This window comes from Aquila chrysaetos, chromosome 8, assembly GCF_900496995.4.
Source record: "Aquila chrysaetos chrysaetos chromosome 8, bAquChr1.4, whole genome shotgun sequence".
NCBI classification, from domain to species: domain Eukaryota; kingdom Metazoa; phylum Chordata; class Aves; order Accipitriformes; family Accipitridae; genus Aquila; species Aquila chrysaetos.
In genome coordinates this window covers 10,496,084-10,521,273 of record NC_044011.1, presented here as the reverse complement: position 1 = coordinate 10,521,273, position 25,190 = coordinate 10,496,084, and the positions used below count along the sequence as shown (strand labels likewise).

The 25,190-nt window shown below is 41.8% G+C and overlaps 1 protein-coding gene across 3 annotated transcripts in view; it reads right to left on the bottom strand.

The window, feature by feature from the left end:
* AGPAT4 (1-acylglycerol-3-phosphate O-acyltransferase 4) overlaps positions 1-25,190 on the bottom strand; it is an 84,140-nt gene that overhangs the window by 24,533 nt on the left and 34,417 nt on the right. For all 3 annotated transcript variants that reach the window (XM_030021435.2, XM_041125073.1, XM_030021436.2), the window contains exons 3-5: positions 14,682-14,851; positions 3,941-4,102; positions 1,564-1,717 (exon numbers count right to left, since the gene is read on the bottom strand). In XM_030021435.2, the coding sequence (XP_029877295.1) occupies positions 1,564-1,717; positions 3,941-4,102; positions 14,682-14,851 (486 nt within the window). The remainder of the gene's footprint in view (positions 1-1,563; positions 1,718-3,940; positions 4,103-14,681; positions 14,852-25,190) is intronic.

Genomic DNA, 25,190 nt, shown 5'->3' with positions numbered 1-25,190 from the left:
AAATATTACCTTCATATTAGCCTTACCCTGCTTGATCTAGCAAGTCACAGCTTCTGGATTAAGGGAGTGACACACACTTCCCTAAATACACAAATAATCCAGCAATCTCAGTCTTCTTTTTCTGAAGGGATTTCAAATATTTAGGATCCTAACAAGTGTTACTGTAGTGTGTCATATGAATGCCTAAAACTTTTTATAAATGTCACTTGGATTCCCTAAAATTGTTTCCTTTTGAAACATTTTCCCACAAATCAGCTACTTGTCCACAATCATACTGTTTTGCTCGCTTTACACATAGTGAAAAGAACAAAATCACCACCAAAATAACCTGTCCGTGACTCCCAGCTCAGGGCATTGGAGGTCACAGAGTTTTGACTCAGCTCTTCTTCAATGCCTCAAGTGTACCACCCCCCACCCTCAGCAAAACAGGCGCCCTTATACAAAAGGGAAGGTTACACTGTGCCCTTAAGGCAGTTGCAAATACTTACTATTACTTCACATATCAGAAAAGATCCAAGCTATGCTATCCATTTTGGGGGTGGGAAGTTGTGGATGCCTGACAAGCTACAACAGTGATACCATCTACCTGACTTGCAAGAGGATATGTAGAAGAAACATGACAGATAGCAAGACAGCTGACTGCCAAGCTTTTTTTACAGCAGCTATCCCAGATATGCCACGTGAAAACACGTCTTCAAAGACAAAAGAAGTTTTGACATTAACTTCAGTCAAGCTAGAACATTTTCTTCTAAACCACCGACGACTTTGTCTTTCTTACATATCAGCCTTCTAACAACACAGATTTCTACCAAACCCCAAAGACACCGTAGCACTATGGCTACTTAGCACTGTCTTTCCTTTGCCCATGAAGTACACAGCAGAAGACTTTGATGGATTGTATTAGTCAAAGAAAATCACTTCAAAGGCATGTGTGCCATATTCTCACTGATGTCACTTTAAAGTTGGCAAATGCAAGTAATCAGAAAAAATGGGGAGGGGGAGTTCAGAACAACATTAACTAAGAAAAACTTACTCATGTTCCATAATGTAGAAATAATTTATTTATAAATTTCACCTACATGTATCTTCAGCCAAGGCCTGCTGACCTTCCCCAGCTCCACTAGAGAGTACATCTATACAGAAATTTAAAGCAGAATATTTTTTGATTTAAAACTGGTGTTATTTGAGGCAGATATTTACCACAAGACACACTGCCTCAGATTCTCTAGTGATGTATTTGCTTCATTTAGAATAGGATTTCTTAATAAATACTAAGATATATTATCCTTTGGCAATAGGTACGAAACATGCAACTTGAGATACCCCAATACAGACTCACAGTAACAGAAAAATAAACAAAAAATAAAAAAAATAATGAGGTTGCCCCAGCACTTTGTTAGTAAAACCTAATCTTTAATTTTCACAGGCTAGTGGAAGGAAGGTCAGAAAGGATCCCAGGGCTTTTCTGCTAGGACACATGCTACAGGCAAAAGAAGAGCATGGCAAAGTGACAACAGTTAGACAAAATAACCATTTAGCATTGTTCCTTGTGACTTTCCTTACCTACATTTCTCAAACACTGCACGGTGACAGCAAATCCTTTTGTTCGTGGCAGTAGGTGATACTTCAGCTTGGGCAGACCTTTGGCTTCAGCTACCTGCATACTAATCTCGTGCTTTTGTTCTGTGAACCTTGTGCCCTCGCAATGAATCAGGAACTAAAACCAAGAGAGAACTACAGTTAGACAGCAGCTCATGTCTTCTACATCTGCCTGACCAGAGGCCTCTCTAACTCGCACCAACACTGCCCAAATGAACACTGTTAGCAGGAACAGGTGTAGCCACATACACATTTAGGTAATTTAATTGCCCTGGAGTCAAAAAAAACCTACCCCAAAAAGCCAAAACCAAGCCTCTCAATTGCCCCAACCCATCCAACTTGGCATCCTCTGGTTTGAACTCTAGCCTTTAGGCTTTAACATCTGCTCTGCTATTTGCTATCAGAATGACTTGATTTCTCTAAATGAGTCACTCCATCTCTAATGAGATGTTAGAAAACACTCAAAACATACCTCCTGTTGCAAATCTCTCCCTGATGGTGAGGTGTTTGAGTGTCATGGTATAAAACCTGGTAAGTGTCTAAACCAAACACGTTTCTAGGAAATGCTTCAGTGCCTAGCTTGCTTTCCCTCACTCCAACCCGCTTGCTTTCACTGTGGCATGAGGACCACTGACAACTGCAGACTAACTTTGACGCCAATGACTGAGCTGGTAACAGATGTAAGGCAGTAGATGCAGGACAACTGAAAGCCTCATCCCCTTATGAACTCTACAGTGGAAGTGCTTAGACACAAATGATTACAATTTTGCCACTGGCAGGCAGAGGAGAGCAGACAGATCTTTGGAGATTTACCACCTGCTCATCTGCTTTCTGCCAAGCCTGAATGCAAACTAACACATCAGAAAGCATTGCCAAATTGCACAAGTCCTCATAACGCACAGCACAGATTTAGCCAACAAAGACACAGAGACTGAAGAGAACCAGCCAAGCAGCCAGCTTCAGTTCCAGCTCATCTAAGAGCACATTTATTTCACATAGCACATGCATAATGTTAAACAGCTAGGTGAAACATACAGAAACTGATGAGAAAATCCTTCTAGCCCACTTAGCATGCTCTGTCTTTCCACCTTCCAAGGTGCTACTGCTGTGCCTTTTGACATTAGGTCACCATACAAAGGCAAATTAAAACTCCACATTGCAATAACCCCACATGTGGTCAACTGTGTCCCTCTTACTACAGGTATAGCTCCTTCTTAGTAATCCCTCCACAGCAGTATATAAAGGTGGCAGTTCGTGCTCACCAATTAGTGCTAAACTGTCTAGGTGTACAGAAAGGCATTCAACACCTTTTAAGAGTCACAGAGCACAGGCAAATCCCTGTGAGACAGATTAGAACTAGAAACCAAGAATTGCCCCTTTGCTAGACAGCCTCCTGCCTGGAAGTCATTTAATCATTATCCAAGCACCGAGCTTAATTATGATTGCTTAGTGTTCATTTAAATCAATGACAATTAAAAAAAAAAAGTTTTGTTTCAGAGAATGAGAGATACAGCATATAAACCTACACTAGGAAACTGCTTCTTAGGCATTAGTTTCTGTAGGCCTTTGTGAGGCTGCTTAAGGTACCATTTCCTTAACTGAATCCCTCTGTCACCATCACCAGCTCATGAGAACTAGGATTTTTCTGATTACTGAGAAGAGAAAAAATTCAAAGGCTTTTCATTCCCAGACCAGGAAATGCCAGGCAGGCTCAATACTAAAAAATTATGGTGATGCAAAAAGTAACACTTTCCTGTTACTGGAAGGTGACACCAATCCTCTCCCTGTAACACAGGCAATAGCCCCAGGGGCCAATTCTCTGACCAGGTACTTATCTGTGGCTTCCACTTCTACTGGGCCATGTCTGACCTAGCACCTTCACAGGAATGGCAGAATCACAGGGAAATGGAAGGGGAAAATACTAGTATGAACTCAGCAATCTAAGGTGAGAGGGGAGCTTAGGTAAAGAATACAGCTAATGTGTTTCATTACAATATTGTCACATGCATTTGTTACACTGCCGTGAACCCTTGCATCTACCCCTCTCCAGCTCCTGTATTTAGAGGACCACAAAGTTTACTGAATGGATCACAGTAGAGGTATTTTTGCAGTAACATCTGTAGGGCTCCATACTACAGGCAAAGAAAACAGGCAAGACAGACTATTACATGGGAAATTCAAGAGAGAATTCATTTCTTAGAGAATACTCTTCTAATACTGCCAGGAAGCTCATGAATCAAAGTTCTCGGGAGTAACCTGGCAACTATCACATATTGTCTATGCCCTGCATCCCTCCCAAGCACTACAGCACCTTGCATTCCACTTGTTAGTCGTCACTCACCCAAAAGTTTTCAGGGTAGTCCCGGAGATTCAGCAACTTCTGCATGACTGTTTTCCGATCTTCCTCCCACTTACGCTTGCAGAAGACTATCTCTAGGAAATACCACATCCAGCCAATGATAGGCATGTAGGAGAGCTCCTTCTTTGCAAGCACTTTGGAACTCTGCAAGACAGAGTCAAAGCAAGTAAAACAGAGTTACACCACTTAAGAGTTCTCTGTGGGTATGACACATGCACAGTTAGACACTAATATATTGATTCGTAATGACCGGTCCCAGTTTTAACACCAGTGCAAAAGCAAAATGCAGAAAAAGTTTTTCTCATATGACAGAACAGTCAAATCTAATCTCAGATATCTGCATGAAAGAAGACTTCCAGAATTAAATATACATATATATATGTATGTGTGTGTGTGTGTGTGTGTCTATCTTACTCAAACCCTGAAACCCAAAACACAAGCCAAATTCCTTCAAACACTGAGAAATCCATGGAAAAGACCCAAACGACATAAAACAAAATTCTTAATTCAAGCAGACCCTCACAGTGGCAACACAAGTTCCTTTAAGGTATCTTGCAGCTATACTTCTCCCCAAAGCTGGGACAACTCACCATGACAAAAAAAACCCAAACCTATTCTGAATGAGAAGTAGAGTCACAGAGCCGTTGCTGCACAAAAATATGTTGACGCATACGCATGGTTTACCAATGGAAGAAACCTTAGACAATGCTAGAAACAACACCAGCAATAAAAATACTTCTGTTTAGGTTTGTTTATGGAAGGGCAGAAATACTTACACTAGTGAACTTCTTTTCAAAGCATGCTTCTGGACTTAAAAAAAAAAATTACTGTTCCTGTCTCACAGGTGTGACAGACACTGAAGTGATTTGTCCAGACCCTCCACAAGAAGTCTATGGTTTATCAAGCATTCAACAAGTTTCAAATCTCAAATCCTACTCCAGAACTTAACTCCATGATCATCTCAGACTGACATCCCTTTGGGCAGGAGAACTGATTCCACTTGCTCCTTTCCTGCCTTCCAAGCCAGCCCACCTTGGTGAGCTGTCTTATGTTTCGCTTTGTTATTTAATGAATACAATGGCACACGTGTGTGTGTGTGTGTATATAGAAATTGTTGCTTCAGCATTTCCTGAATAACAGCGACATTTTCTTAGAGGATAGATGGAGCGATTACAGTCCAGTTTCTATCCATAATATCTTTATAAGCTACCCCATCAAAGTGCTCTGCAGATGGGTTCCAGGACATAGCATTTGACTAGCAGGAATTATTTACTGGCAGAAATTACCTACCATCAACAGAAAGTATTGCGTGTTTTTTGTTATTTTTTTAATCACTGTTGTTCATTTGGTTACTAGGGGAAGAGACTTGACCTAATTCTTTATCTCTGCTCATTTCTCTCATCTGCTCTCCTTCCTTGAAAAGGAAAACACCTTAAATAATTAAGTTATCTAAAAGCTCGCAAGACTGGAAGGTAAGTGCACATCACATAGTTTCACTAGCAACCGTTACACAGAAGCAGAGCAGAAGACAACACGAGGCAATTCCATTTCTAAAAATGCACAAATCACCTCTGCCAAATGATTTAACACTCTGTAATAAAGCACTCCCTCTTGATCATTTGAGAATTTCAGTGATGGGCCCAGATCAGGACTCCAAACCCAGCTCTCCCACAAGGAGCAGCTGTAGGATTTGGCATACTTTTTGCCATTTCAATTTCAAGGCATGTTGGACGTTAGTCGCTATTGCATGGCAGCAGCAATGCTGAGCCCAGCCTCCTCTTCCAGCTCTCCATACTGGCAACAGAGAAACAGGCTGTCCTCCTACCACCTTCCTTAGCTCTCTGTTTTTTTCCCGCACTACTGTTTTTCCTTTTCTCAGTTACTCTTCATACAAGTAATTTTCTTGTTTCCAAAATAAATGTAAACAGTTCTAGCATATAGCTTTAAAAGCCTCCAAAGAGCACTTTTTTGTTGTAGGCCATGTACAGTGTAGCTTCCATTCAAAGCACGCAGACCACTTCATATGCTCTTCTCTTCCTCTTCCCTGTACACGCCTGAGGAAGACAGCTGAGCCAAGGCTTTGCCCCAGGAAATCCCAACAGATAGATGGAAAGTGTTTCTAGCTGAGCAGGGAAGGCTAGAACCTTAGGGAACTACTGCCCGCCTCAGCCACAACCAGGGCAGCCGTCAGCCACAGCCTAGCACAAGCCACCGCACAATGAGGCAAACAGCAACAGTGTCACCCCCCCAAAATAGAAAAAAAGCCATGGTCTTAAAGTTTATTTACAGTAAATGTTCAGTATCATAAGACCTACCACAAACAAATGCAAGTGTGCTCTGTATAGGATGTACAAGGCCTCCAGAGGACAGTCAGAAAAGACAATCTAATAGTCCTTCCTCCCAGACTTTAAAACACAGGAATCCTAGTTCAAAAAGCAAGCTAAAGTAACTATTTCACCATAGCTATTTTCTAATGTTTTGCACATTTTAAAAAACATATGAGTTAAACAAGGGGCAGGAGAGAAGGTGCCACCCCCTCACCCCCCACTGAAACAAAGAAATTGATGTTGTGAGCTAAGGGGTCACATAGCACAGGTATAACCACAAAAGCAGAACAGATGTTTGAATTCTTCCCCAGGGCATGTTCTTACCCATTTTCTGTGCTGATGCATTTTTAAAATTTCAAAGCACTCTTTTAGACACGTGAGAGTATGACTCCTTAGATGCATATAAAAAGAAACTAAATCACCTTATGCTATTTTGTGCACCCCATCTATCCTAGGAGTCGAAGGAAGGCTAGTGACACAGAACTAATTAGAGAAAGGAAACTCCTCAGTGCATTATACTGGCAAGACTGCTCTCGTGTGGGAGGAATACATTAGGCCTCCCCTCAGAAGCTACCATCTCTCTTACAATAACTAGAGCTACAATCTATTCTGTTTCCGTTATCTACACGTGCACTGCTCCTGTGTAAAGACCTGGGGGAAAAAATGCAGCTCTAGTTGACTTAGGCCACTGACTTTTCCTTTACCAAAGTGCTTTGGTAAATATGTGACAGTCACCTCTAACATTCAAATCAGCTTGTTCAACAGAATAAATTTCATTTAAAAGTGCTGATTTATTCCATGTAAGCTGCCGCCTTGAAGGAAGTCAAACATTTTCAGTGCTCAGAACTGTGTAATTCCAACAGATGTTTCATGAAATTACTGCTGGATGGGGACAACTTGTCTACAGTTATAGCATTTAGATCTAGGTTAATTTCTTTTGGCCAAGTTTGTTCAGATGGAAATACCCATGAAGTTCTCCTTTTGTGAATGACTGCACTAACATCACATATAAAAAAGTATTTTTACAAGCTTACTTTAGATGCATTTTCACAGCTACACTATCACAGAAAGAAAATCTTGATTTATATGTCCAGCCTCAGTTATCAACAGATCACAAAATGCAACAAACAGAATGAAATAACCTGCAAGCTGAAGATGTCTAACAAAATTTGTTTCACAGTTTCAAAACAAATTCATTGTAGCTGCAAACAATGTATTAGCAGCAGCAATTTCCCATTTAAGTTATTTGCTCTCCAGGCTGCCCTCAGCATTGACTTACTTTTGATGATTCCATTTCCTCTATTTTTGAAATACAGCACTCCTTCATATTATAGTCTCTGGGACATCAAGATGGAAAGACACATTTCTTTAGTCCCCCAAAGCCATTGTTCCAGAAATTTAGTTAGGCTCCTAATTTCTAATGCTTCATATTGAATAAAACTTTTCCATGTTGGAAAGGTAACACAGCAATATTTTAGAGGATGTATGCCCAAGCATATAGTAAGATGCTGTGTTAAATACAAATAATAATGTAGTTTTGGCTGCCTACATGAACAATTCCATAATTTAGAATCATAGAATCGTTTAGGTTGGAAAAGACCTTTAAGATCATCGAGTCCAACCATTAACCTAACACTGCCAAGTCCACTACTAAGCCATGTCCCTAAGCACATCTACAAGTCTTTTAAATACCTCCAGGGATGGTGACTCCACCACTTCCCTCGGCAGCCTGTTCCAATACCTGACAACCCTTTCAGTAAAGAAATTTTTCCTATTATCCAATCTAAACTTTCCCTGCTGCAACTTGAGGCCATTTCCTCTCGTCCTATCTCCAGCCACCTGACAGAAGAGACCAGCACCCACCTCACTACAACCTCCTTTCAGGTAGTTGTAGAGAGCGATAAGGTCTCCCCTCAGCCTCCTTTTCTCCAGACTAAACAACCCCAGTTCCCTCAGCCGCTCCTCATAAGACTTGTGCTCCAGGCCCCTCACCAGCTTGGTTGCCCTTCTCTGGACACACTCCAGCACCTCAATGTCTTTCTTGTAGTGAGGGGCCCAACACTGAACACGTTATTTGAACACGTGCAGCCTCACCAGTGCCGAGTACAGGGGGATGATCACTTCCCTGGTCCTGCTGGCCACACTATTTCTGATGCAGGCCAGGATGCCGTTGGCCTTCTTGGCCACCTGGGCACACTGCTGGCTCATATTCAGCCGGCTGTCAACCAACATCCCCAGGTCTTTTTCTGCTGGGCAGCTTTCCAGCCACTCTTCCCCAAGCCTGTAGCGCTGCATGGGGTTGTTGTGACCCAAGTGCAGGACCCAGCACTTGGCCTTGCTGAACCTCATACGATTGGCCTCGGCCCATTGATCCAGCCTGTCCAGATCCCTCTGGAGAGCTTTCCTACCCTTGAGCAGATCAACCCTCCCTCCCAACTTGGTGTTCTCTGCAAACTTACTAAGGGTGCACTCAATCCCCTTGTCCAGATCATTGATAAAGATTAAGCAGAACTGGCCCCAACACCGAGCCCTGGGGAACACCACTTGTGACCAGCCACCAACTGGATTTAACTCCATTCACCAGAACTCTTTGGGCTTGGCCATCCAGCCAATTTTTTACCCAACGAAGAATACACCCACCCAAGCCACGAGCAGCCAGTTTCTCCAGAAGAATGATGTGGGAAACGATGTCAAAGGCTTTACTAAAGTCCAGGTAAACAACATCCACAGCCTTTCCCTCTTCCACTAAGCGGGTCACCTTGTCATAGAAGATCAGGTTAGACAAGAAGGACCTGCCTTTCATAAAGCCATGCTGACCGGGCCTGATCACCTGGTTGTCCTGTACATGCCATGTGATGGCAGTTAAGATGATCTGCTCCATAACCTTCCCAGGCACCAAGGTCAGACTGACAGGCCCATAGTTCCCTGGATCCTCCTTCTAGTAGATGGGTGTCACATTTGCTAATGTCCAGTCAACCAGCATCACTCTGGTTAGCCAGGACTGCTGGTAAGTGATTGAAAGAGGCTTGGTGAGCACTTCCACCAGCTCCCTCAGCACCCTTGGGTGGATCCCATCCAGCCCCATGGACTTGTGTGTGTCTAAGTGCTGTAGCAGGTCGCTAACCATTTCACCCTGGATTATGGGGCTTTATTCTGCTCCCCATCCCTGTCTTCCAGCTCAGGGGGCTTGGTACCCCAAGAACAACTGGTCTTACTATTAAAGACTGAGGCAAAGAAGGCATTAAGTACCTCAGCCTTTTCCTCACCCTTTGTCACTATGTTTAGCCCCGCATCCAATAAAGGATGGAGATTCTCCTTAGCCTTCCTTTTGTTGCTGATGTATTTATAGAAACATTTTTTATTGTCTTCTACAGCAGTAGCCAGATTAAGTTCTAGTTTGGCTTTGGCCCTTCTAATTTTCTGCCCGCATGACCTCACAACATCCTTGTAGTCCTCCTCAGTTGTGTGCTCTTTCTTCCGAAGGTCATAAACTCTCTTTTTTTTTTTTCCTGACTTCCAGCCAAAGCTCTCTGTTCAGCCAGGCCGGTCGTCTTTCCTGCCGGTTTGTCTTTTGGCACATGGGGACAGCCTGCTCCTGTGCCTTTAGGATTTCCTTCTTGAAGAATGTCCATCCTTCCTGGAGCCCTTTGCCCTTCAGGACTGCCTCCCAAGGGACTCTGTCAACCAGGCTCCTAAACAGGCCAAAGTCCGCCCTCTGGAAGTTGAAGGTGGCAGTTCTGCTAACCCCCCCCTCCTTCTCTGAGAATCAAAAATGCTATCGTTTCATGATCACTATGCCCAAGACGGTCTCTAACCATCACATCACCCACAAGTCCTTCTCTGTTCGTAAAGAACAGGTTCAGTTTACTCAGGCTTACTCACCAGCTGTGTCAGGAAGTTAGCTTCCACACACTCCAGGAACCTCCCAGACCGTTTCCTCTCCGCTGTATTGTATCTCCAGCAGGCATCTGGTAAGTTGAAGTCCCCCATGAAAACAAGGGCGATTGTGAGACTTCTCCCAGCTGCTTATAGAATGTTTCACCTGCCTCTTCATCCTGGCTGGGTGGTCTGTAACAGACTCCCACCATGATATCTGCCTTGTTGGCCTTTCCCCTGATTCTTACCCATAAACACTCGACCCTTTCACCACCATTACCAAGCTCTAGACAGTCAAAACGCTCCCTAACATACAGGACCACCCCACCACCTCTCCCTCCTTGCCTATCCCTTCTGATGAGTTTATAGCCATCCATTGCAGCACTCCAGTTGTGTGAGTCATCCCACCATGTTTCTATTACTGCAACTGTATCATAGTTTTTCAGCTGCACAACAGCTTCCAACTCCTCCTGTTTGTTGCCCATGCTGCATACATTGGTATAGATGCACTTCAGTTAGGCTATTGATCCTGCCACCTTTTTTGGGAGAGAAGCCCTAATTCCTACGTGACCATTCTCAGGTGCTGCCGTGGTTTCTAACACATCGATAAACCTTGCATCTTTGCTGCCACATGGATGTCCATCCACTGAGATGGCAGACCGAAGCACCTTGCTAGCACACTGTCCCTCAAATATTGGCATGCCACCCCCAGGCTTATCTCTAGCAAGCCTCATTTTATCCCTTTCCCCCTTCAAATCTAGTTTAAAATCTATTAATATATTAAAACGTACAAATGAACTACTGTGTTCACACACCTGTCAGTCCCATACAATAACCTACAAAAGACTCTTCTCACACCTACATTTAAGGCCATGCCCAGTTTTTCCAACAACAAGCTTCAGCATAAACAACTTTTAAATAAAACTTGGGTTTCCTGGTATATGGAACAGAGAGTTAGGGTTAAAAATTATTACACGTGCTTAGCAATTTCTTATGAGAAACTTCAAACAAGATAGTTAACAACTAAGTTTTTTGTAATGGTTTTCTGCCTTGTCTACCCTGCCAAGGAATAAACAACTATGGCCTCTTTTAGAAATGCACGTGTTTTGATGCCAATATAATGAGCCATTCAGAAAAATGTTTATGTTTTGCCAAGGTAGAAAGACCACCAGCATTAATAACTTGAAACTCAAGACACCAGGAGACGAACAGATAAACCAGCGTGTTTAGCTTTCAAACGCAGGCAACTTTTGCTAATATATAAATGTCTTCATCTCAGGAAAAAAAGGTTACTAAAATTACTAAAAAAAGCTATTTTATCACTGCTTGGTCAGATCAAGCAACAAAGCAGAAGGGTACAGTGAATCCTGACAGGGAGCGTATTAATGTGCTTTTGGTGTAAGTCCTAAATAACACCTTCCTCCTCAGAACATGCCCATTTCCTTAATTCAGGTTCTGGTGTCCAGTGGGTCTGTTTTCAAAGGGATGCTTAGCACACACCTTGAAGAAACTAAATGCTACTAATGTGTTTAAATGCTGATACAGTAGCTAGGCTGTCCACCACTAAGAAGGAGGTAAGTCCTAGGACCGGAATGTCACAGGCAGGAAAAGGGAAGGGCACATCAGGGTGCAGGGACCTGTCACCAAGACCACGTCTTTACACAACAGAGCAACACCAGACACTGGGGTCAGCCTCTCCCCCAGCCATTGCACCAGCATGAGGTAGAAGAGCAGAGCATCCACAATACAACCATCACAGTCACCCTGGCTCACAATCATAACAACAGCCTTGCCTTTTATTAGGAAACACTGGTGTGGACTAAGCTTCATCCTATTGGGGCTATGCTGTTTCCAACTCTACAGAAAGCCAAGCTGGCAGCGCAGCTCCTCCTTCCCTCGCAGTTTGTTGCAGCCACCTGTGTCTGGAAGAGTCAGGACTTAGCCGTCCCCGTGGATGTTCATGCTGCCCATGACAGCATGATGCTGACTTTACATCAAGCACCCCTGTATTCCCTCCCTCCTGCACACATCACTGAGGTCTGGCAGCACAAGGGAGGTGGATATGTGTGGCTGACAGGTGTCAAGGACTGAAAACAAAACAGGAAGATCCCATCACAAAAAAACCCCACAAGTGGAATACAGATGTAAGTGATTAACAGTTTGGGCTGAACATAGGTTTGCCTGAAATCCCTGCCAACTTCTAGTTTTTGTGAAGTTTGCTTCCCTCTTCTAACAACCACCAAAAAATCTTCTAAGGTTTGGTGCTGCGAACAATTACACATCAGTAACTTCAGCTGCATGTGCAAGATTTCCTTTCCAGCAGCAGTAGATAGGAGATCAGCTTAGTAAGATGCTGGTAGATACCTAAAGTTTGCATAGAAATTTCATGAAGTATAAAATTAAATGGCATTAAATATGAAACCCCACTAGCTCACAAAGTCCCTGAGCCACAAAATGCTGGAGGCTGGGACACCACTCAAGAAATCTCTCTGGACACCTGCCTTTTTCTTGTAACTCCTTTTCTCAAACACCAGCCCGCAGCATAATGGTTCTTACATTACTACTTGTGCTGCCACACCAAACCCTGAAGCTTCGCACACTGCAAACTCATGTAAGGCAGCACAAAGTCGAACCAAGCTACATCCCCCATCCCTACACATTTATCCACTTCCATGCTGCCCCAAGCCAAGCACCAGTAGGTCAATACAGATAATCCAATCAGGAAACTGACTGTGTGTCATTTTCAATTTTTTTTTTAACCTGGCTTAAGATGAAGCTCAACTGGTTGCCCCAACAGGGAAATGCACTGTTTTGCTGTGTAAAGACATCTACACAAATGAGAGCACATGGGAACTTTTTCTTCCTGCAACAGTTTCTGGGAAGTAAAACCACAGTACATTACTCAAGACTGAAATAGTTTATAAAAAAAAGAGCATATCTCAGTTTCTAAAAAAAATCTTAAGATTAGCAAAAATACAAACTGACTAATAACTGTAAGCATCTAAAAAAAAGGAAAAACTATTTTCAGTTAGTGCAGCACAGTAATTGTTCAATAGTTATGCTTCTACATAGCTGGTTTTCTTATGCATAGGGAACAACATAAAAAAATTAAAACATAATCCTGATTACCTTGGGAAACTATAAAAAAAAAAAAAAAAAAGATTAAAGCTAATGAGATTCAATCCAACCACACAGCACCAATGTAAAACAAGAGATTTTTGACCTTGTAGGCCCCTATTAGTTTGTACAGAAATAATCCTTTAATTTTCTAAATTTCTTTCTGAAGAAGCCCCTGACCCTCTAAAACACAGCTTTATTTAGGGAACTGCAGCCATTTGGCTTACAAAATTAGATAGACTATACTAAAGCACCACTGTATAATGAGAGCACATAGAAGGGAGAATGTTTTTGGCATATACATCTGCCTGCCAGGAACAGGTTTCCCTGCACATCCTGCTGCCTCATGCTGTCCTCCAGCTCTGTGCTCAAGTCCTAGACATGATGGTAGAATTGTCCCTTCAGTAATCAGAAGCCAACAGCCATTTTGGTAATATGCAGGACCTGTAATGCTTAGGTTCATTTTCCCCCAGTTTCAAGGCCCCTTTTCATTTTTTTAAGCAGACTGTCATTACAATTTGAAAGTGACTGGAGTTGTGCCTAAGTGTCCAGCAAATGCAACAAGTCCAAAGGAAAGGCCACAAAAAGTTGTAGGTTCACACAATCCAAGCTCAAGACTTCTGACGGTGGCCAGCAGCAAAGTTAGAAGAAGATGCTCCATAAGACCACCAAAATGAGGTATTAGTCTGCTTTCTTAGGAGGGAGGAACTCTTCTCTAAATCCCTTGTAGGTAGAGAATGTCATCACCACCACAGAATTAAGTCAAGTTGGCTTAGGAGGAGGGCTTGAATCATCCCCATGAGCTGAGAGAGGAAACAGAAAAACAACCCTGAAAACAAATGCACACGTACTTCTAGCCTAATGTAATAGTGTATTCAACTATGGATAACTCATTCCTCCCCCATGTCTTACTAGTTATAACTTGGTTACTGCATTCACTTGAGATGGCAGCTGTTTCATTCTCAGAGACAGAGACTACATCATTCAAACTCTAGCTGTGGATCTGTAAGACTACACGGGAGAAAGCAAACAAATTCTACAATTTACTGGGAAAGAATCACAGAGCAGCTCATCTTTCTGCAGCACAATGAACCATAATAGTTACCTAGCAAGCACACAAAGAAAAACAACTGTAATGACCTTCACAGGTTAAAAAAATATATCTCCTTCATCACCTTTAACTGCAATGCTTTTAAAATTTCTGTGAATGCACAAGCAAACCTGTCTCAGTATTCCACATACTTGCACTGCATTGCTTTACGTTCACCCCTCTTAATTCTGGACAGTGGCTGAGTGAAATTCAAGCACAGATCTGTTAACTTTCAAAAACACAAAGAATTTGTTTTGGTTTTTTTCCACATCCAAGAGGAGGAAGTTTATTTTAAATGCTAAACAAAACTCACCCCCAAGACCCCAAATCTTTCACAAAAGTTCCAACCACAGAGAAAGTCGATTTCAAAGTTGTGATTAAGGATTACGATGGCATTCTCCTTCCCATACTTGTGGTAACTCTCTGGGTCAGTGTAGAGGGTGCAATCGGTGCCTGACCACCATTCCAGCAACATCACCATCTCTGGAATAAATAACAAGAAATATATGAATGTACATAGCATATGCAAAGCCACAAATTAGTAACATGTTGAAACGCATCAGTCATCTCAACAGCGCATGGCAAAGAAAGGGCTGTAATGAAGTTGAAATGCTGAACATAAACCACACAGTCATACATCTTGGTACAGGAAGGCGGGGGACAGAGAAGATAAGGGAAATAAGGAGATTGCATGGAAAGAGGGAGCAGAAATTTTTCCACAGTGGTACTGAGAAAAAGGAGTTTCATTTATGTGAAAACTGCAAATTCAACGTTACAAATTATTTTATCAAAATACATGTAAAATTAGCATTTATGGTTTACAATAGTAAACAAAATTACATCAAGAACAGAACAAGCTTGTAGGCGAAACAAACACACCTATTCCTGCCATATACAGGTCCTCATGCTCCTCTAAAAACTGTACAGCTATAGACTAGAAAGCAGCTTGGACAAGACACCTGGAATCAGGTCTGTTACATGTACACCTTATGCATCATTCTGTTAACTTGCCCTGCTACAGGTGATGCATTCTACATTTGACAGGCGTGTGTCAATCATCCAGAGCAAAGCCAATAGCTCCGATTGGATGAAGAACATCCATCCCCAGATCAAAGACAAGGTGGGTGGCTGGCAAAGTGTGCAGAGCCAAGAATAGTTATTAATAGTATAACTATCTGCACATCCCTTCATTGATGAATTGATGAAGCAAATGGGGAGCGGAGGAGGGGTGGGGTAGGGAAACACAGAAATCACTGTTAAATACCTCAAAATCACTTTGGTCTGGGGCATGGGAAGTTGAGGTGAGTCAGTAAAGCCAACAAGCTTGGAGAGCTCTATCTCCATGGAGATGGAAAAAGGAAATCTAAAAGCAGTGGCTCTCCTCAAGCAACCCATGTACTGAGCTGGGGGGACCATGGGACTAAATGAGAGCTGTCTGTCAAGACGGTGTCCTAGTTTCAGCTGGGATAGAGTTAACTGTCTTCCTAGTAGCTGGTATGGTGCTATGTTTTGAGTTCAGTATGTGAAGAATGTTGATAACACACTGATGTTTTCAGTTGCTGCTAAGTAGTGTTTAGACTAATGTCAAGGATTTTTCAGCTTCTCATGCCCAGCCAGTGAGAAAGCTGGAGGGGCACAAGAAGTTGGCACAGGACACAGCCAAGGCACCTGACCCAAACTGACCAACAGGGTATTCCATACCATATGACGTCCCATCCAGTATAGGAACTGGGAAGTGGGGGCGGGGAATCGCCGCTCGGGGACTAGCTGGGTGCCGGTCGGCGGGTGGTGAGCAATTGCACTGCGCATCATTTGTACATTCCAATCCTTTCATTATTGCTGTTGTCATTTTATTAGTGTTATCATTATCATTATCCGTTTCTTCTTTTCTGTTCTATTAAACTGTTCTTATCTCAACCCGTGGGTTTTGCTTCTTTTTCCCAATTTTCTCCCCCATCCCACTGGGTGGGGGGGGAGTGAGTGAGCGGCTGCGTGGTGCTTAGTTGCTGGCTGGGGTTAAACCACGACAACGGAAAAGAAGAGGAGCTAAGGGACATGTTTGCTTCCTGTCAAAGCTATCACAAAACTTCTGCACCAAAGCAAAGGTCTAGTATGAGGGGTTATTCTTCGCTAAGTGAAACGCATCTCCTTCTCAGAGCATATCTGTGCCATATGAATGTCTCTGCTGAAAGGATGAGACATCTGAGGTGCTCTCCTGGCTTCAGGAAAGCCCGAAAGCACCACAAATCCTCACTCACCTCAAGGAAGATCAAAATCAGGCCAGTCTTTGAAACACTTCTGAAATCTTTTCAATTTAGGTCCCCTACTGGCCTCAACTAGTGACCGAAAACAGAAAAAACTAAGAACAAGTCATCTACATTTTCAGTCATCATTAGTGAAATTAATTGCCTGAAGCTTTTGGATGACATTGTGCTGTACACTGGAGAACAGGCATTAGTGACATGAATAAATTTTATCTAACAGCGTTACAGCCAGGCTAATAGACAATCTCTATTCAAATAACATTACCTTAATATGATAAAACCATGTTTATGGTACAGATAAATGACTGACTTATCAGTCCGCCTACTTATTTCTAATCAGGGCAGGTAACTACTACCATGGCAGGAGCACATATTACTCAATGCATGCTACGATGCATCGAAACAATAGTCAGAGATGCAGAGGGAGACCTAAACTGACGTATATTAACTGAACAATGATTTCACTGGTTGGAAACTGATTTCCCAGCAAAAGCCAAAGATTTCCTAAGGAATTTGAACAAAGCTAGTAATACATCACGAATCTCACTATATAGGTGTGCCACATGCATAGAGCTCTTCAGTTACATATTTTCAGTCTCAAATACATTCAAAAAAAGCATAGACAAAACTATTTCTATATGTGGTTTGATTCTTCAGGCTTCACATAAGCAGGATTTTTGTTTAAATAAATACTGCAGAAATAGGTCCCTATTCTTCACCTCGCATGCCCATTTGTCGCTGATGTGCTCAGGCAGTTGCTGCAGAAACACAAAGCAGGCACTGAACGCCTCTGTATTAAATACAATAAATACCATCTGCCAGCCTTTAAGTTCTTAACATGTTTCTTCCTCTCATCTTCCCTACTCTTTCTTTCCCTGTCTTCCCAGCCTCCTTTCTCCATGTGGTTCTCAAGCAATGACTAGCAGTGTTAGTTTGCACTACTCTTACACCAGCTTAAATCCACAGCCTGCACAGAAATTTATTACCCAGAAACTTGCTGCGGTGGCTCAGCAGCACAAGGTCACTCATATACACTCTCCCTTCCTCCTTCACAGTGTAGACGATCAGTGTAACTTTCTTTCTCTTTGTACACTGATCAGACTGTATAACTAAAAATCAATTTATATGGGGCAAAAAGATTCTCTTGCTCCCAACCAGGGCTGATCCAAGATTTCCAAGGCTTCTCCCCACCCCTTTTCATGAGATTTTGGAGTTTGAACATCAGAACTGAGCTGGTAAATTCACATTCACTCAAGTCATGGGGTTCCTACCTTGTGAGCAACTCCTCCAGTGACACTTCCACACAATTAATGCAAAGGAAGGGGAAAAACCAAAAGAACTTAAAATCTCTCATCCCTGCTTTGATGGCAGAGTCCTTGCAGTATGTTACAACTAGGTTCAGGAGAGGCTGATGGTAGGGAGAAAACATGCCTTCAAATGCCTAATATGGATACTCTCTCTGCTTAGAATTTTGAAGTTTTCTATCTTTCTGGAATAAAAAAAAAAACCCTCACCCTGCTACACAGAACAGCCCCTACCTTGTGCGAGAGCAGACTGCTTCCTAGCCCTTCACTGCACAAATCAACTCCCTCAATGCCTGCACTTATAGAACAAATAACTAAAAATAAAACATCTCCAAGGCTGACCTGAACTATAACTAGTTATATGACAAACACTTAAGGGAAGGGAAACACACACAGAGTTTACTGAGACTTGTTATTTTCCACCTCAAAGTTTTGCAAGAATGAGTCATTAAAACAGCTAAGACTGTTCTTCTGTAAAAGTTGTTAGTAATTCCTTTAGCTAACTACTCTTGATAAGCCATAGAAACACTTGCTTACAAGATTAACCATAAAATGCCTATTTTAAAATGCAACTAAAAGCATAGTTATGTATTGACTCAATAAGTACAATAATTTGAAGATCTCAAGTAACTATGTAACCTGTTTTGAAGAGTAACAACAGAGCTGTTTTCCTCCATGACATTCTTCATTTTCTTTAACCTACATATCAAGGCAACACCAAGAAAGAGAGCTTAGAAAATTCTATGGGAATATATGGTAAAAGCATAGTAAACTCTCCAATACAAATAAAAAGCAAGACAAGTGGGCAAGCTGTGACCACCATTTCAAAGATCAGACAGTGTGAACGGCTGCGTGATGAATGAGTACATTGCATAGAAGACTGGGGAAAGCATTTTTGAAAAAAAAAAAAAAAGTAAAAATAAGGCTAAAGACAGACCGACAGACAGCATAGTCCAGTCCATGCCTGTCTGTGGAAGAATGACTTACAATAATTTACTACCTTTCCAGATTTTCAGACTACATGTACTAGGTGCACCTCCTAAACATTTTCCATAGAATTAATTAAGTCTACGGGTAACTAAGAAAAGCAAGTCTATTATCTTCTCTGGACTACTCAAAAGCCCTCTGTGTACCACAGACAGGGTTAAACCCCTGAATAATACCTACTATATTAACTGCAATGCTGCCTAGGAGGTTTTCAAAACACTTGCAAGTATTGATGACTCCACAGCCTCCTTACACAGCCTATTCTAGTGCTTCACTATGCCATCTAACCTGACCAGCCATTTATTTCTGGTCTTTACTCCCTTCTTCTCTGCAGGAGCTACAAGTAATTATGAGGAAAACTTGAAGGCAGGAGTTCTGCTGTAAGCTTGCACTGATTAGGTACATGAAATAATTGGAGCTCAGAGCTAGAACTTTATTATAAATCTACAAGAAAAATTTTTAAAATAACTTATTATTATAAAAAAGCATATACCTATTTCCTGTGAAGGGAACAAAAAGCTAGTTCTTGGGAAAAAAACCTGCAGCTAGGAAGTCAAGCAATGCCTTCCCCCTTTCCCCAAGACGAGGGGGAGGTCATTCACAGAGCCCAGCCAGACAAGCCATCAGCTCTCCAGCTTCAAGCAGATACCCTCCCCTTCTTTACTCTGCATGAGCAACACATGCAGGTGTGAATGTAAGCACCAATGAGGTGCAATGGAGTGATCTGGTCCATACCAAGACAGAGGTCCTGGTCTTCAACCTGCAGGAAAATGTGTAAGTCAACTGGTTTAAACAGAAGAGAAAACCAAGATCCAACCTCTCTTGCCTCAGTGCCACCGCCCATTACCTACTCCCCCCCATTCACCCTAGCTGGTGATACAATCACTGCTATCTTTGGACTTCTTTTCCCCTCCTTTAAATCTGTTTTGCAGCAAAAGGTGGGAGGGCTGATGGGGGGAAAGTCGTGCACACGAATTTAAAAACAAAACCAAACAAACTAAACCTTTCTCTGTTGACTGCAGGTCTGCTTTTGAAGATTTTTGCCCCAGTCCCCACAGCAGATCCTGTAAGCAACTCCCTTGAATAACGCTTCAATGAATTACACAGCTGTGCTTTTAGGGACAGAAATCACCAACAGAGAGGAAGGCAGAAATGATGACTCTTAATTCCCCACCCATCACAGTAAGTTACTGGATGCACTTGCAAGGAAAAAGATAAACACAGCCCAGTCCTTTCTTATATTCAGGCTCTGAGACCCATTTATTTCAGCATTTGCTTGCAGGAAATTCTTTTAATGTACTTCTCTTCACCAATCTTATATTCTAACAAAGACAATGCACTGCTTTTGCCACAAATGACTGAGGTCAGTATAGCATGTGCTGATCAAAGGAGTTAGTACCAACAAAAGGTGAAAGAAAACACGCTGCTTGGCAAGTTCCCATGACACCAACACTTGCTTTGTATGGGCATGAAACCAGGCTGTTGCATCTCTTCCGGATGTGGTTTCTCGTTGCCCAGAACACCATTGGCTTTTTCCTACCATGCACACACACTGAAAATAATTTTTTCTTCATGTATCCTTCTCCTACTTGGAGGTTTTATTATTTTTAAGCCTGCAGATCTTTAATTTAAGAAATACTGTCCCTACTTAGCTGCTTTGAGTAAACCTTTTCACTACATCATGACCATTAAGTTTATTACAAAGACCTCAAGGTTCAGTTCTTCATGAGAATTAGTTATCAGCAGGAGGTGAGAAACAACTTAAAAGAAGGTGTTAAGTGTTCTGCAGTGATCCATAATACAGCATTTGATAGCCCTTATCAGTTAGTTTAGCTTGGGCTTGCACAGCAACGGCTTTCTAAAGAGACAACCAAACAACTTTCATACTCTGGCACACAGGCCCACCCTGGGACAAAGCAAAACACCACCTGATCCATCACACACACCCCTCTCCTGGCATGCCTTCATCAAGTGTGATCCTGCATCATGCCTTACCCAGGGGAGTGTGCAAGGACTAACTTTTGTGTCCCGCTGATGAAGTTGTTGCAGCCATGACAGCGTGGATGAACAGCACATATGAGGTTACTTTAGTTCTCATTTTGATGGTTAGGGTGGCATATTACTGCCTAAATCCCCAAACAGAAGCTTAAATGAGAGCAGGGTGACCTATATTAAGCATAAGCAAGTGCCATCTTAGATTGATAGACTCAAAAAATCAAATGAAATAATTATGCAGTGGTTACAAATCTGGTCCCAAAGTTTTATAAAACACCAAATGCATGGACAAGTACTTGCCACCAGGCGTCTGAATCTCTACAGTTTCTTTTCAAGCCCTTTCCTGATACCAGAAGGGCCAAGAACAACTTGCTCTGAATAAAAGTTGAGAATCTGGCATCACTTAATAAACTTCCAGAAGAAACATCAGCTATTTACAGGACTTACAGCATGTACAAACAGAGGAAAGAAAAGCAAATAATTGAAGATGTAAACACAAGTAAAAAACTCACTAGGTAACACCATTAAAAATTACGAATATTGTTAAACACAGGAGCCACTAGATGGACACAGGCAGTTAAAGAATTTTACCAGTTTTGACCAGGATTTCAGAGATCAGAAAGAAATACCTGACACATTTGTAAACTTTTGCATGGTACAGGCAAAAAAAGAACCACCTGCTAGTACAGAAAAGGCTAGGAGAGACAGAGTAGAAGTGCAAGTCAGGACTGCAACCTACGTTTTAAACCAAGTAGATTTTTGCTTCTTGTTCCTCAATAACCAAGGCCATGATATTTCTTTTTGTGAAAAGACAGTATGAGTAAGTCAGGTCAGTTTAGATTTAAGTGAATGGGAGAGGAGGGGAATAGATGGATAATCTGTTCCACTGGGATAGACCCAGAAGTCTGTTGATGAGCCCCATACTTTTTTTTCATATTATTTGAGAAAAACATGTTATGGGTTAACACCAGTCAGCAGCTAAGCCAAGGAGCTAGGAGGAGCTGTGCTTCTGTACCAACTATTTCTGAAGCAGCTCACCTCCCCTCGTACATTGCTAATATCTTTTTCATTCAGCATGCTGTTGAGCCTCAGATCCTCTATACCCCCAGAGGATTGGGATGTTATGATGCCCATCTCGATGTATTATTCCCCAAAACTGGATCTCTCATGAAGGTCCTTTGGCCCTGCTTTGGTTTATGGCAAAATCAGCTTTCAGAAAAATCTTGATTATTCTCTTCCCTTTCTCAAACACTTCCTCAGCTGTGTTGCCCCAAACTGGGTGTGACAAAGGACTGCTGTGGGTTAACCTTGATCAGCAGCTAAGTGCCACACAGCCACCGCTCACTCACCCCATCCCCAGTAGGACAGGGCAGAGAATATGAAGAGCAGAAGCAAGAAAACTCATGGGTTGACAGAAAGACAGTTTAATAAGCACAGGAAAGAGGAAGAAGAAACAGGGGGATGGGGATGACTCACCAAAACAAGCAACGCAAAAGCAATCCCATCCCACAAGCAGACGGATGCCCAGCCTGTCTCGAAGTAATGGCTGCCTTCCAAAAAACAGCCCTCCCCTCGGTTTTTATTGCTGAGCATGATGTTATATGGCATGGAATATGCCCTTGGTCAGTTCGGGTCAGCTGTCCTGGTTGCATGCCCTCCCAACTTCTTGCACACCCCCAACCTTCTTTCTGTGGGGGCAGAGTGGGAAAAAGCTAAAGCCTTGACACCATGCAAGCACTGTTCAGCAATAGCCAAAACACTGCTGTGTTATCAGCACTGGTTTAGTTACAAATCCAAAACACAGCACCATACAGGCTACTAAGAAAAAAAAAATATCCGTACCAGCTAGACCCCGTACAACTATAAAGAATTTACTCTTTATGATTAAATTCTGTCTTTGAATGGTAAGCAAACTAATGACTACAGCTAATGACTAAGAGAGTCATTGATTCACTCCTAGCCAGGATGAAAGAAATTTCTTTAGATAAGCAAGTATCCCAACAACAAAACAAGCGCTTTTTCTCATGAATGAGAAAGCAACAAGGAAGACTGTTGACAAGGAAGCCGTACGAAAATAAAGGTAATGCAAAACTCAATCTAATGAATGAGACCCAGATGACCTCCCAGAATACTGAATCAGAGGTGAAATGAATTCTCATCAAAAACATAGGTTCAGATTGAGCATGGCACCATGTTTTTAAAAATAGAGTAGAAACAATACTACTAATACTTAGACTGGTGAGTAGATAAATGATCAGAGTAACTACAGACACAGTAACTGGGCCTCAGCACTACATGGGAACATAAACAAAACAAAAACAAAAAAGAAGAGTTATTCAGAAGAGAGGTCTGCAAGACTTGGAATTTAGGAAAACAAACACTCTATAATTTTTCAGAGGCAGGTCTATATGCCATTATCTGATAACTCTGATTTTATAGACAAAAGAGAGACTTCAAATCTAACACACTCAGGCTATGCTAAGCCATTTATATGGTACAATAAAAGAAATTGCTATTAAACCAAAAAGAAACTGAAGATTAGTAAACAGCTGTAAAGGAGAACTAAACTAAAAAGTGCATCTGTTTTTGATGTCTTTTGGTCAATCTGGATAAAGAAGGATCTCCCTGAAGTGTTTCTAAGGACTAAAGCATTCAACACAAATTAATAAATTTTGTGGATGATACAAAGTCAGAACACACTTTAAGAATCAAATGACCTTGAGAGGTAAGGTAACAGAAATGGAATTAATTTTAATAGGACAGATCATTGTCTGATGCCTTGCAGAACTAATAAAATACAGCCTCATAATTTGGAAATGACAGAGGAGAGAGATATCTGGGAACATTAACTTGCCACTGAAATTTTCTGCCCTGTTCGTATTATGCAGCTCTACAAAAGAAAAAGATGGCATTAGGATGTTTGCTCCTGGAGCGAAAGGGAATAGCGCATTGCACTACTGAGATAATCTCTGGGCCAGCACATCAGTACCAGACATCCACACTCAGGAAAGAAAAGCTGAAGCAAAGCAGATGCAGACCAGGGCTGTCAGGATGACTGGAAAACAGAAAAGCTTGGCCCACTCAAGCTATCAAACAAATGCTGAAAGAGGATTGGGTTGCTCCCCACAAATACGGCTTAAGGATGCGGGAGGTTAACAGCGCAGAAAAAGAAACATTTAAGCTAAATGCCACTAGCACAAGAGCAATCGTGTCTGAAGTGATTGAAAATACAGGTATCTGATGTTCTGAAGCTGCTTCTAATTGCTTTGGCAGATTAAAAATACCTAACAGCTTTATAAATTGAACGAGATTCATCTTAAAAAGAGTACATTATACTGCTGCTGGAAACAGTATGAATTTATTTCGATGATACAGGAACTCCTTTCTAGTCCTATTTCCTGTCATTAGAAAAAAAGTGAGATTTTTCCAAACAGACTGCCTTATAGACCCATGTCTCCTCTCTTCCATCACTGCTCAAGAAACACACTGCAGAGCTATGCTACCACACGCTGCAACGAGCATTCACTGGACAAGGAGGAAGCCAGTATCTTGCAGCAGTATGCAAAGGCTTCTGTTTAAGCAGGGTAGAACCAGCCAAAAACCTTTCCCAAAGGAGTTCTCAGCTGAAAATCACCTTCCAGGGGGCTAAGATCTGAAAATTCAAGTATGCACAAAAGCAAACGTGAACCAAGTTAATAGATATCATAGTCTTAACTTTTATTTATTCAATCACAATTGACCTCTTTGGCATAATGAATCATTAGCGTTTCCCTAATTATAGGGTGATCAACATTGTCCATACTTAGGACTCATACTTCCACTTAGAACAAGAGCCCACACACTCATGTGACTGGGTTTTTTTGCCATATGCATTGCTTATATGTACTAATTAGATCATCTAGAGATTAGGCTCTGAAGTGAATCTTTCATGTTTAATCCACATATTTAGGAAGGAAACCTATTTTCACATAATTTCTCTCCTTCTAGCATGTATTCTTACAACAGTCTTAATTTCTACATATAGCAAGTTTATCCTCTTTAGTTTCAAATCAAACAAAAATTTGGACTTGGGAAAGAAAGCATTTCAGAACAAAATGGTACATCAAGAGAGAAAATCCTGTTATTTTTGTTGCTCTAAATCCATGCCTTCAACATTTTTATCCTGTATTTTCGGTTACCAACGAGAAAGGATGTGCATTTATCTCAGATAAAAATGACTGATGATAAAAAAGACTACCAGTTGCCATAGAAAGCAATCTCCAGCACAAATTG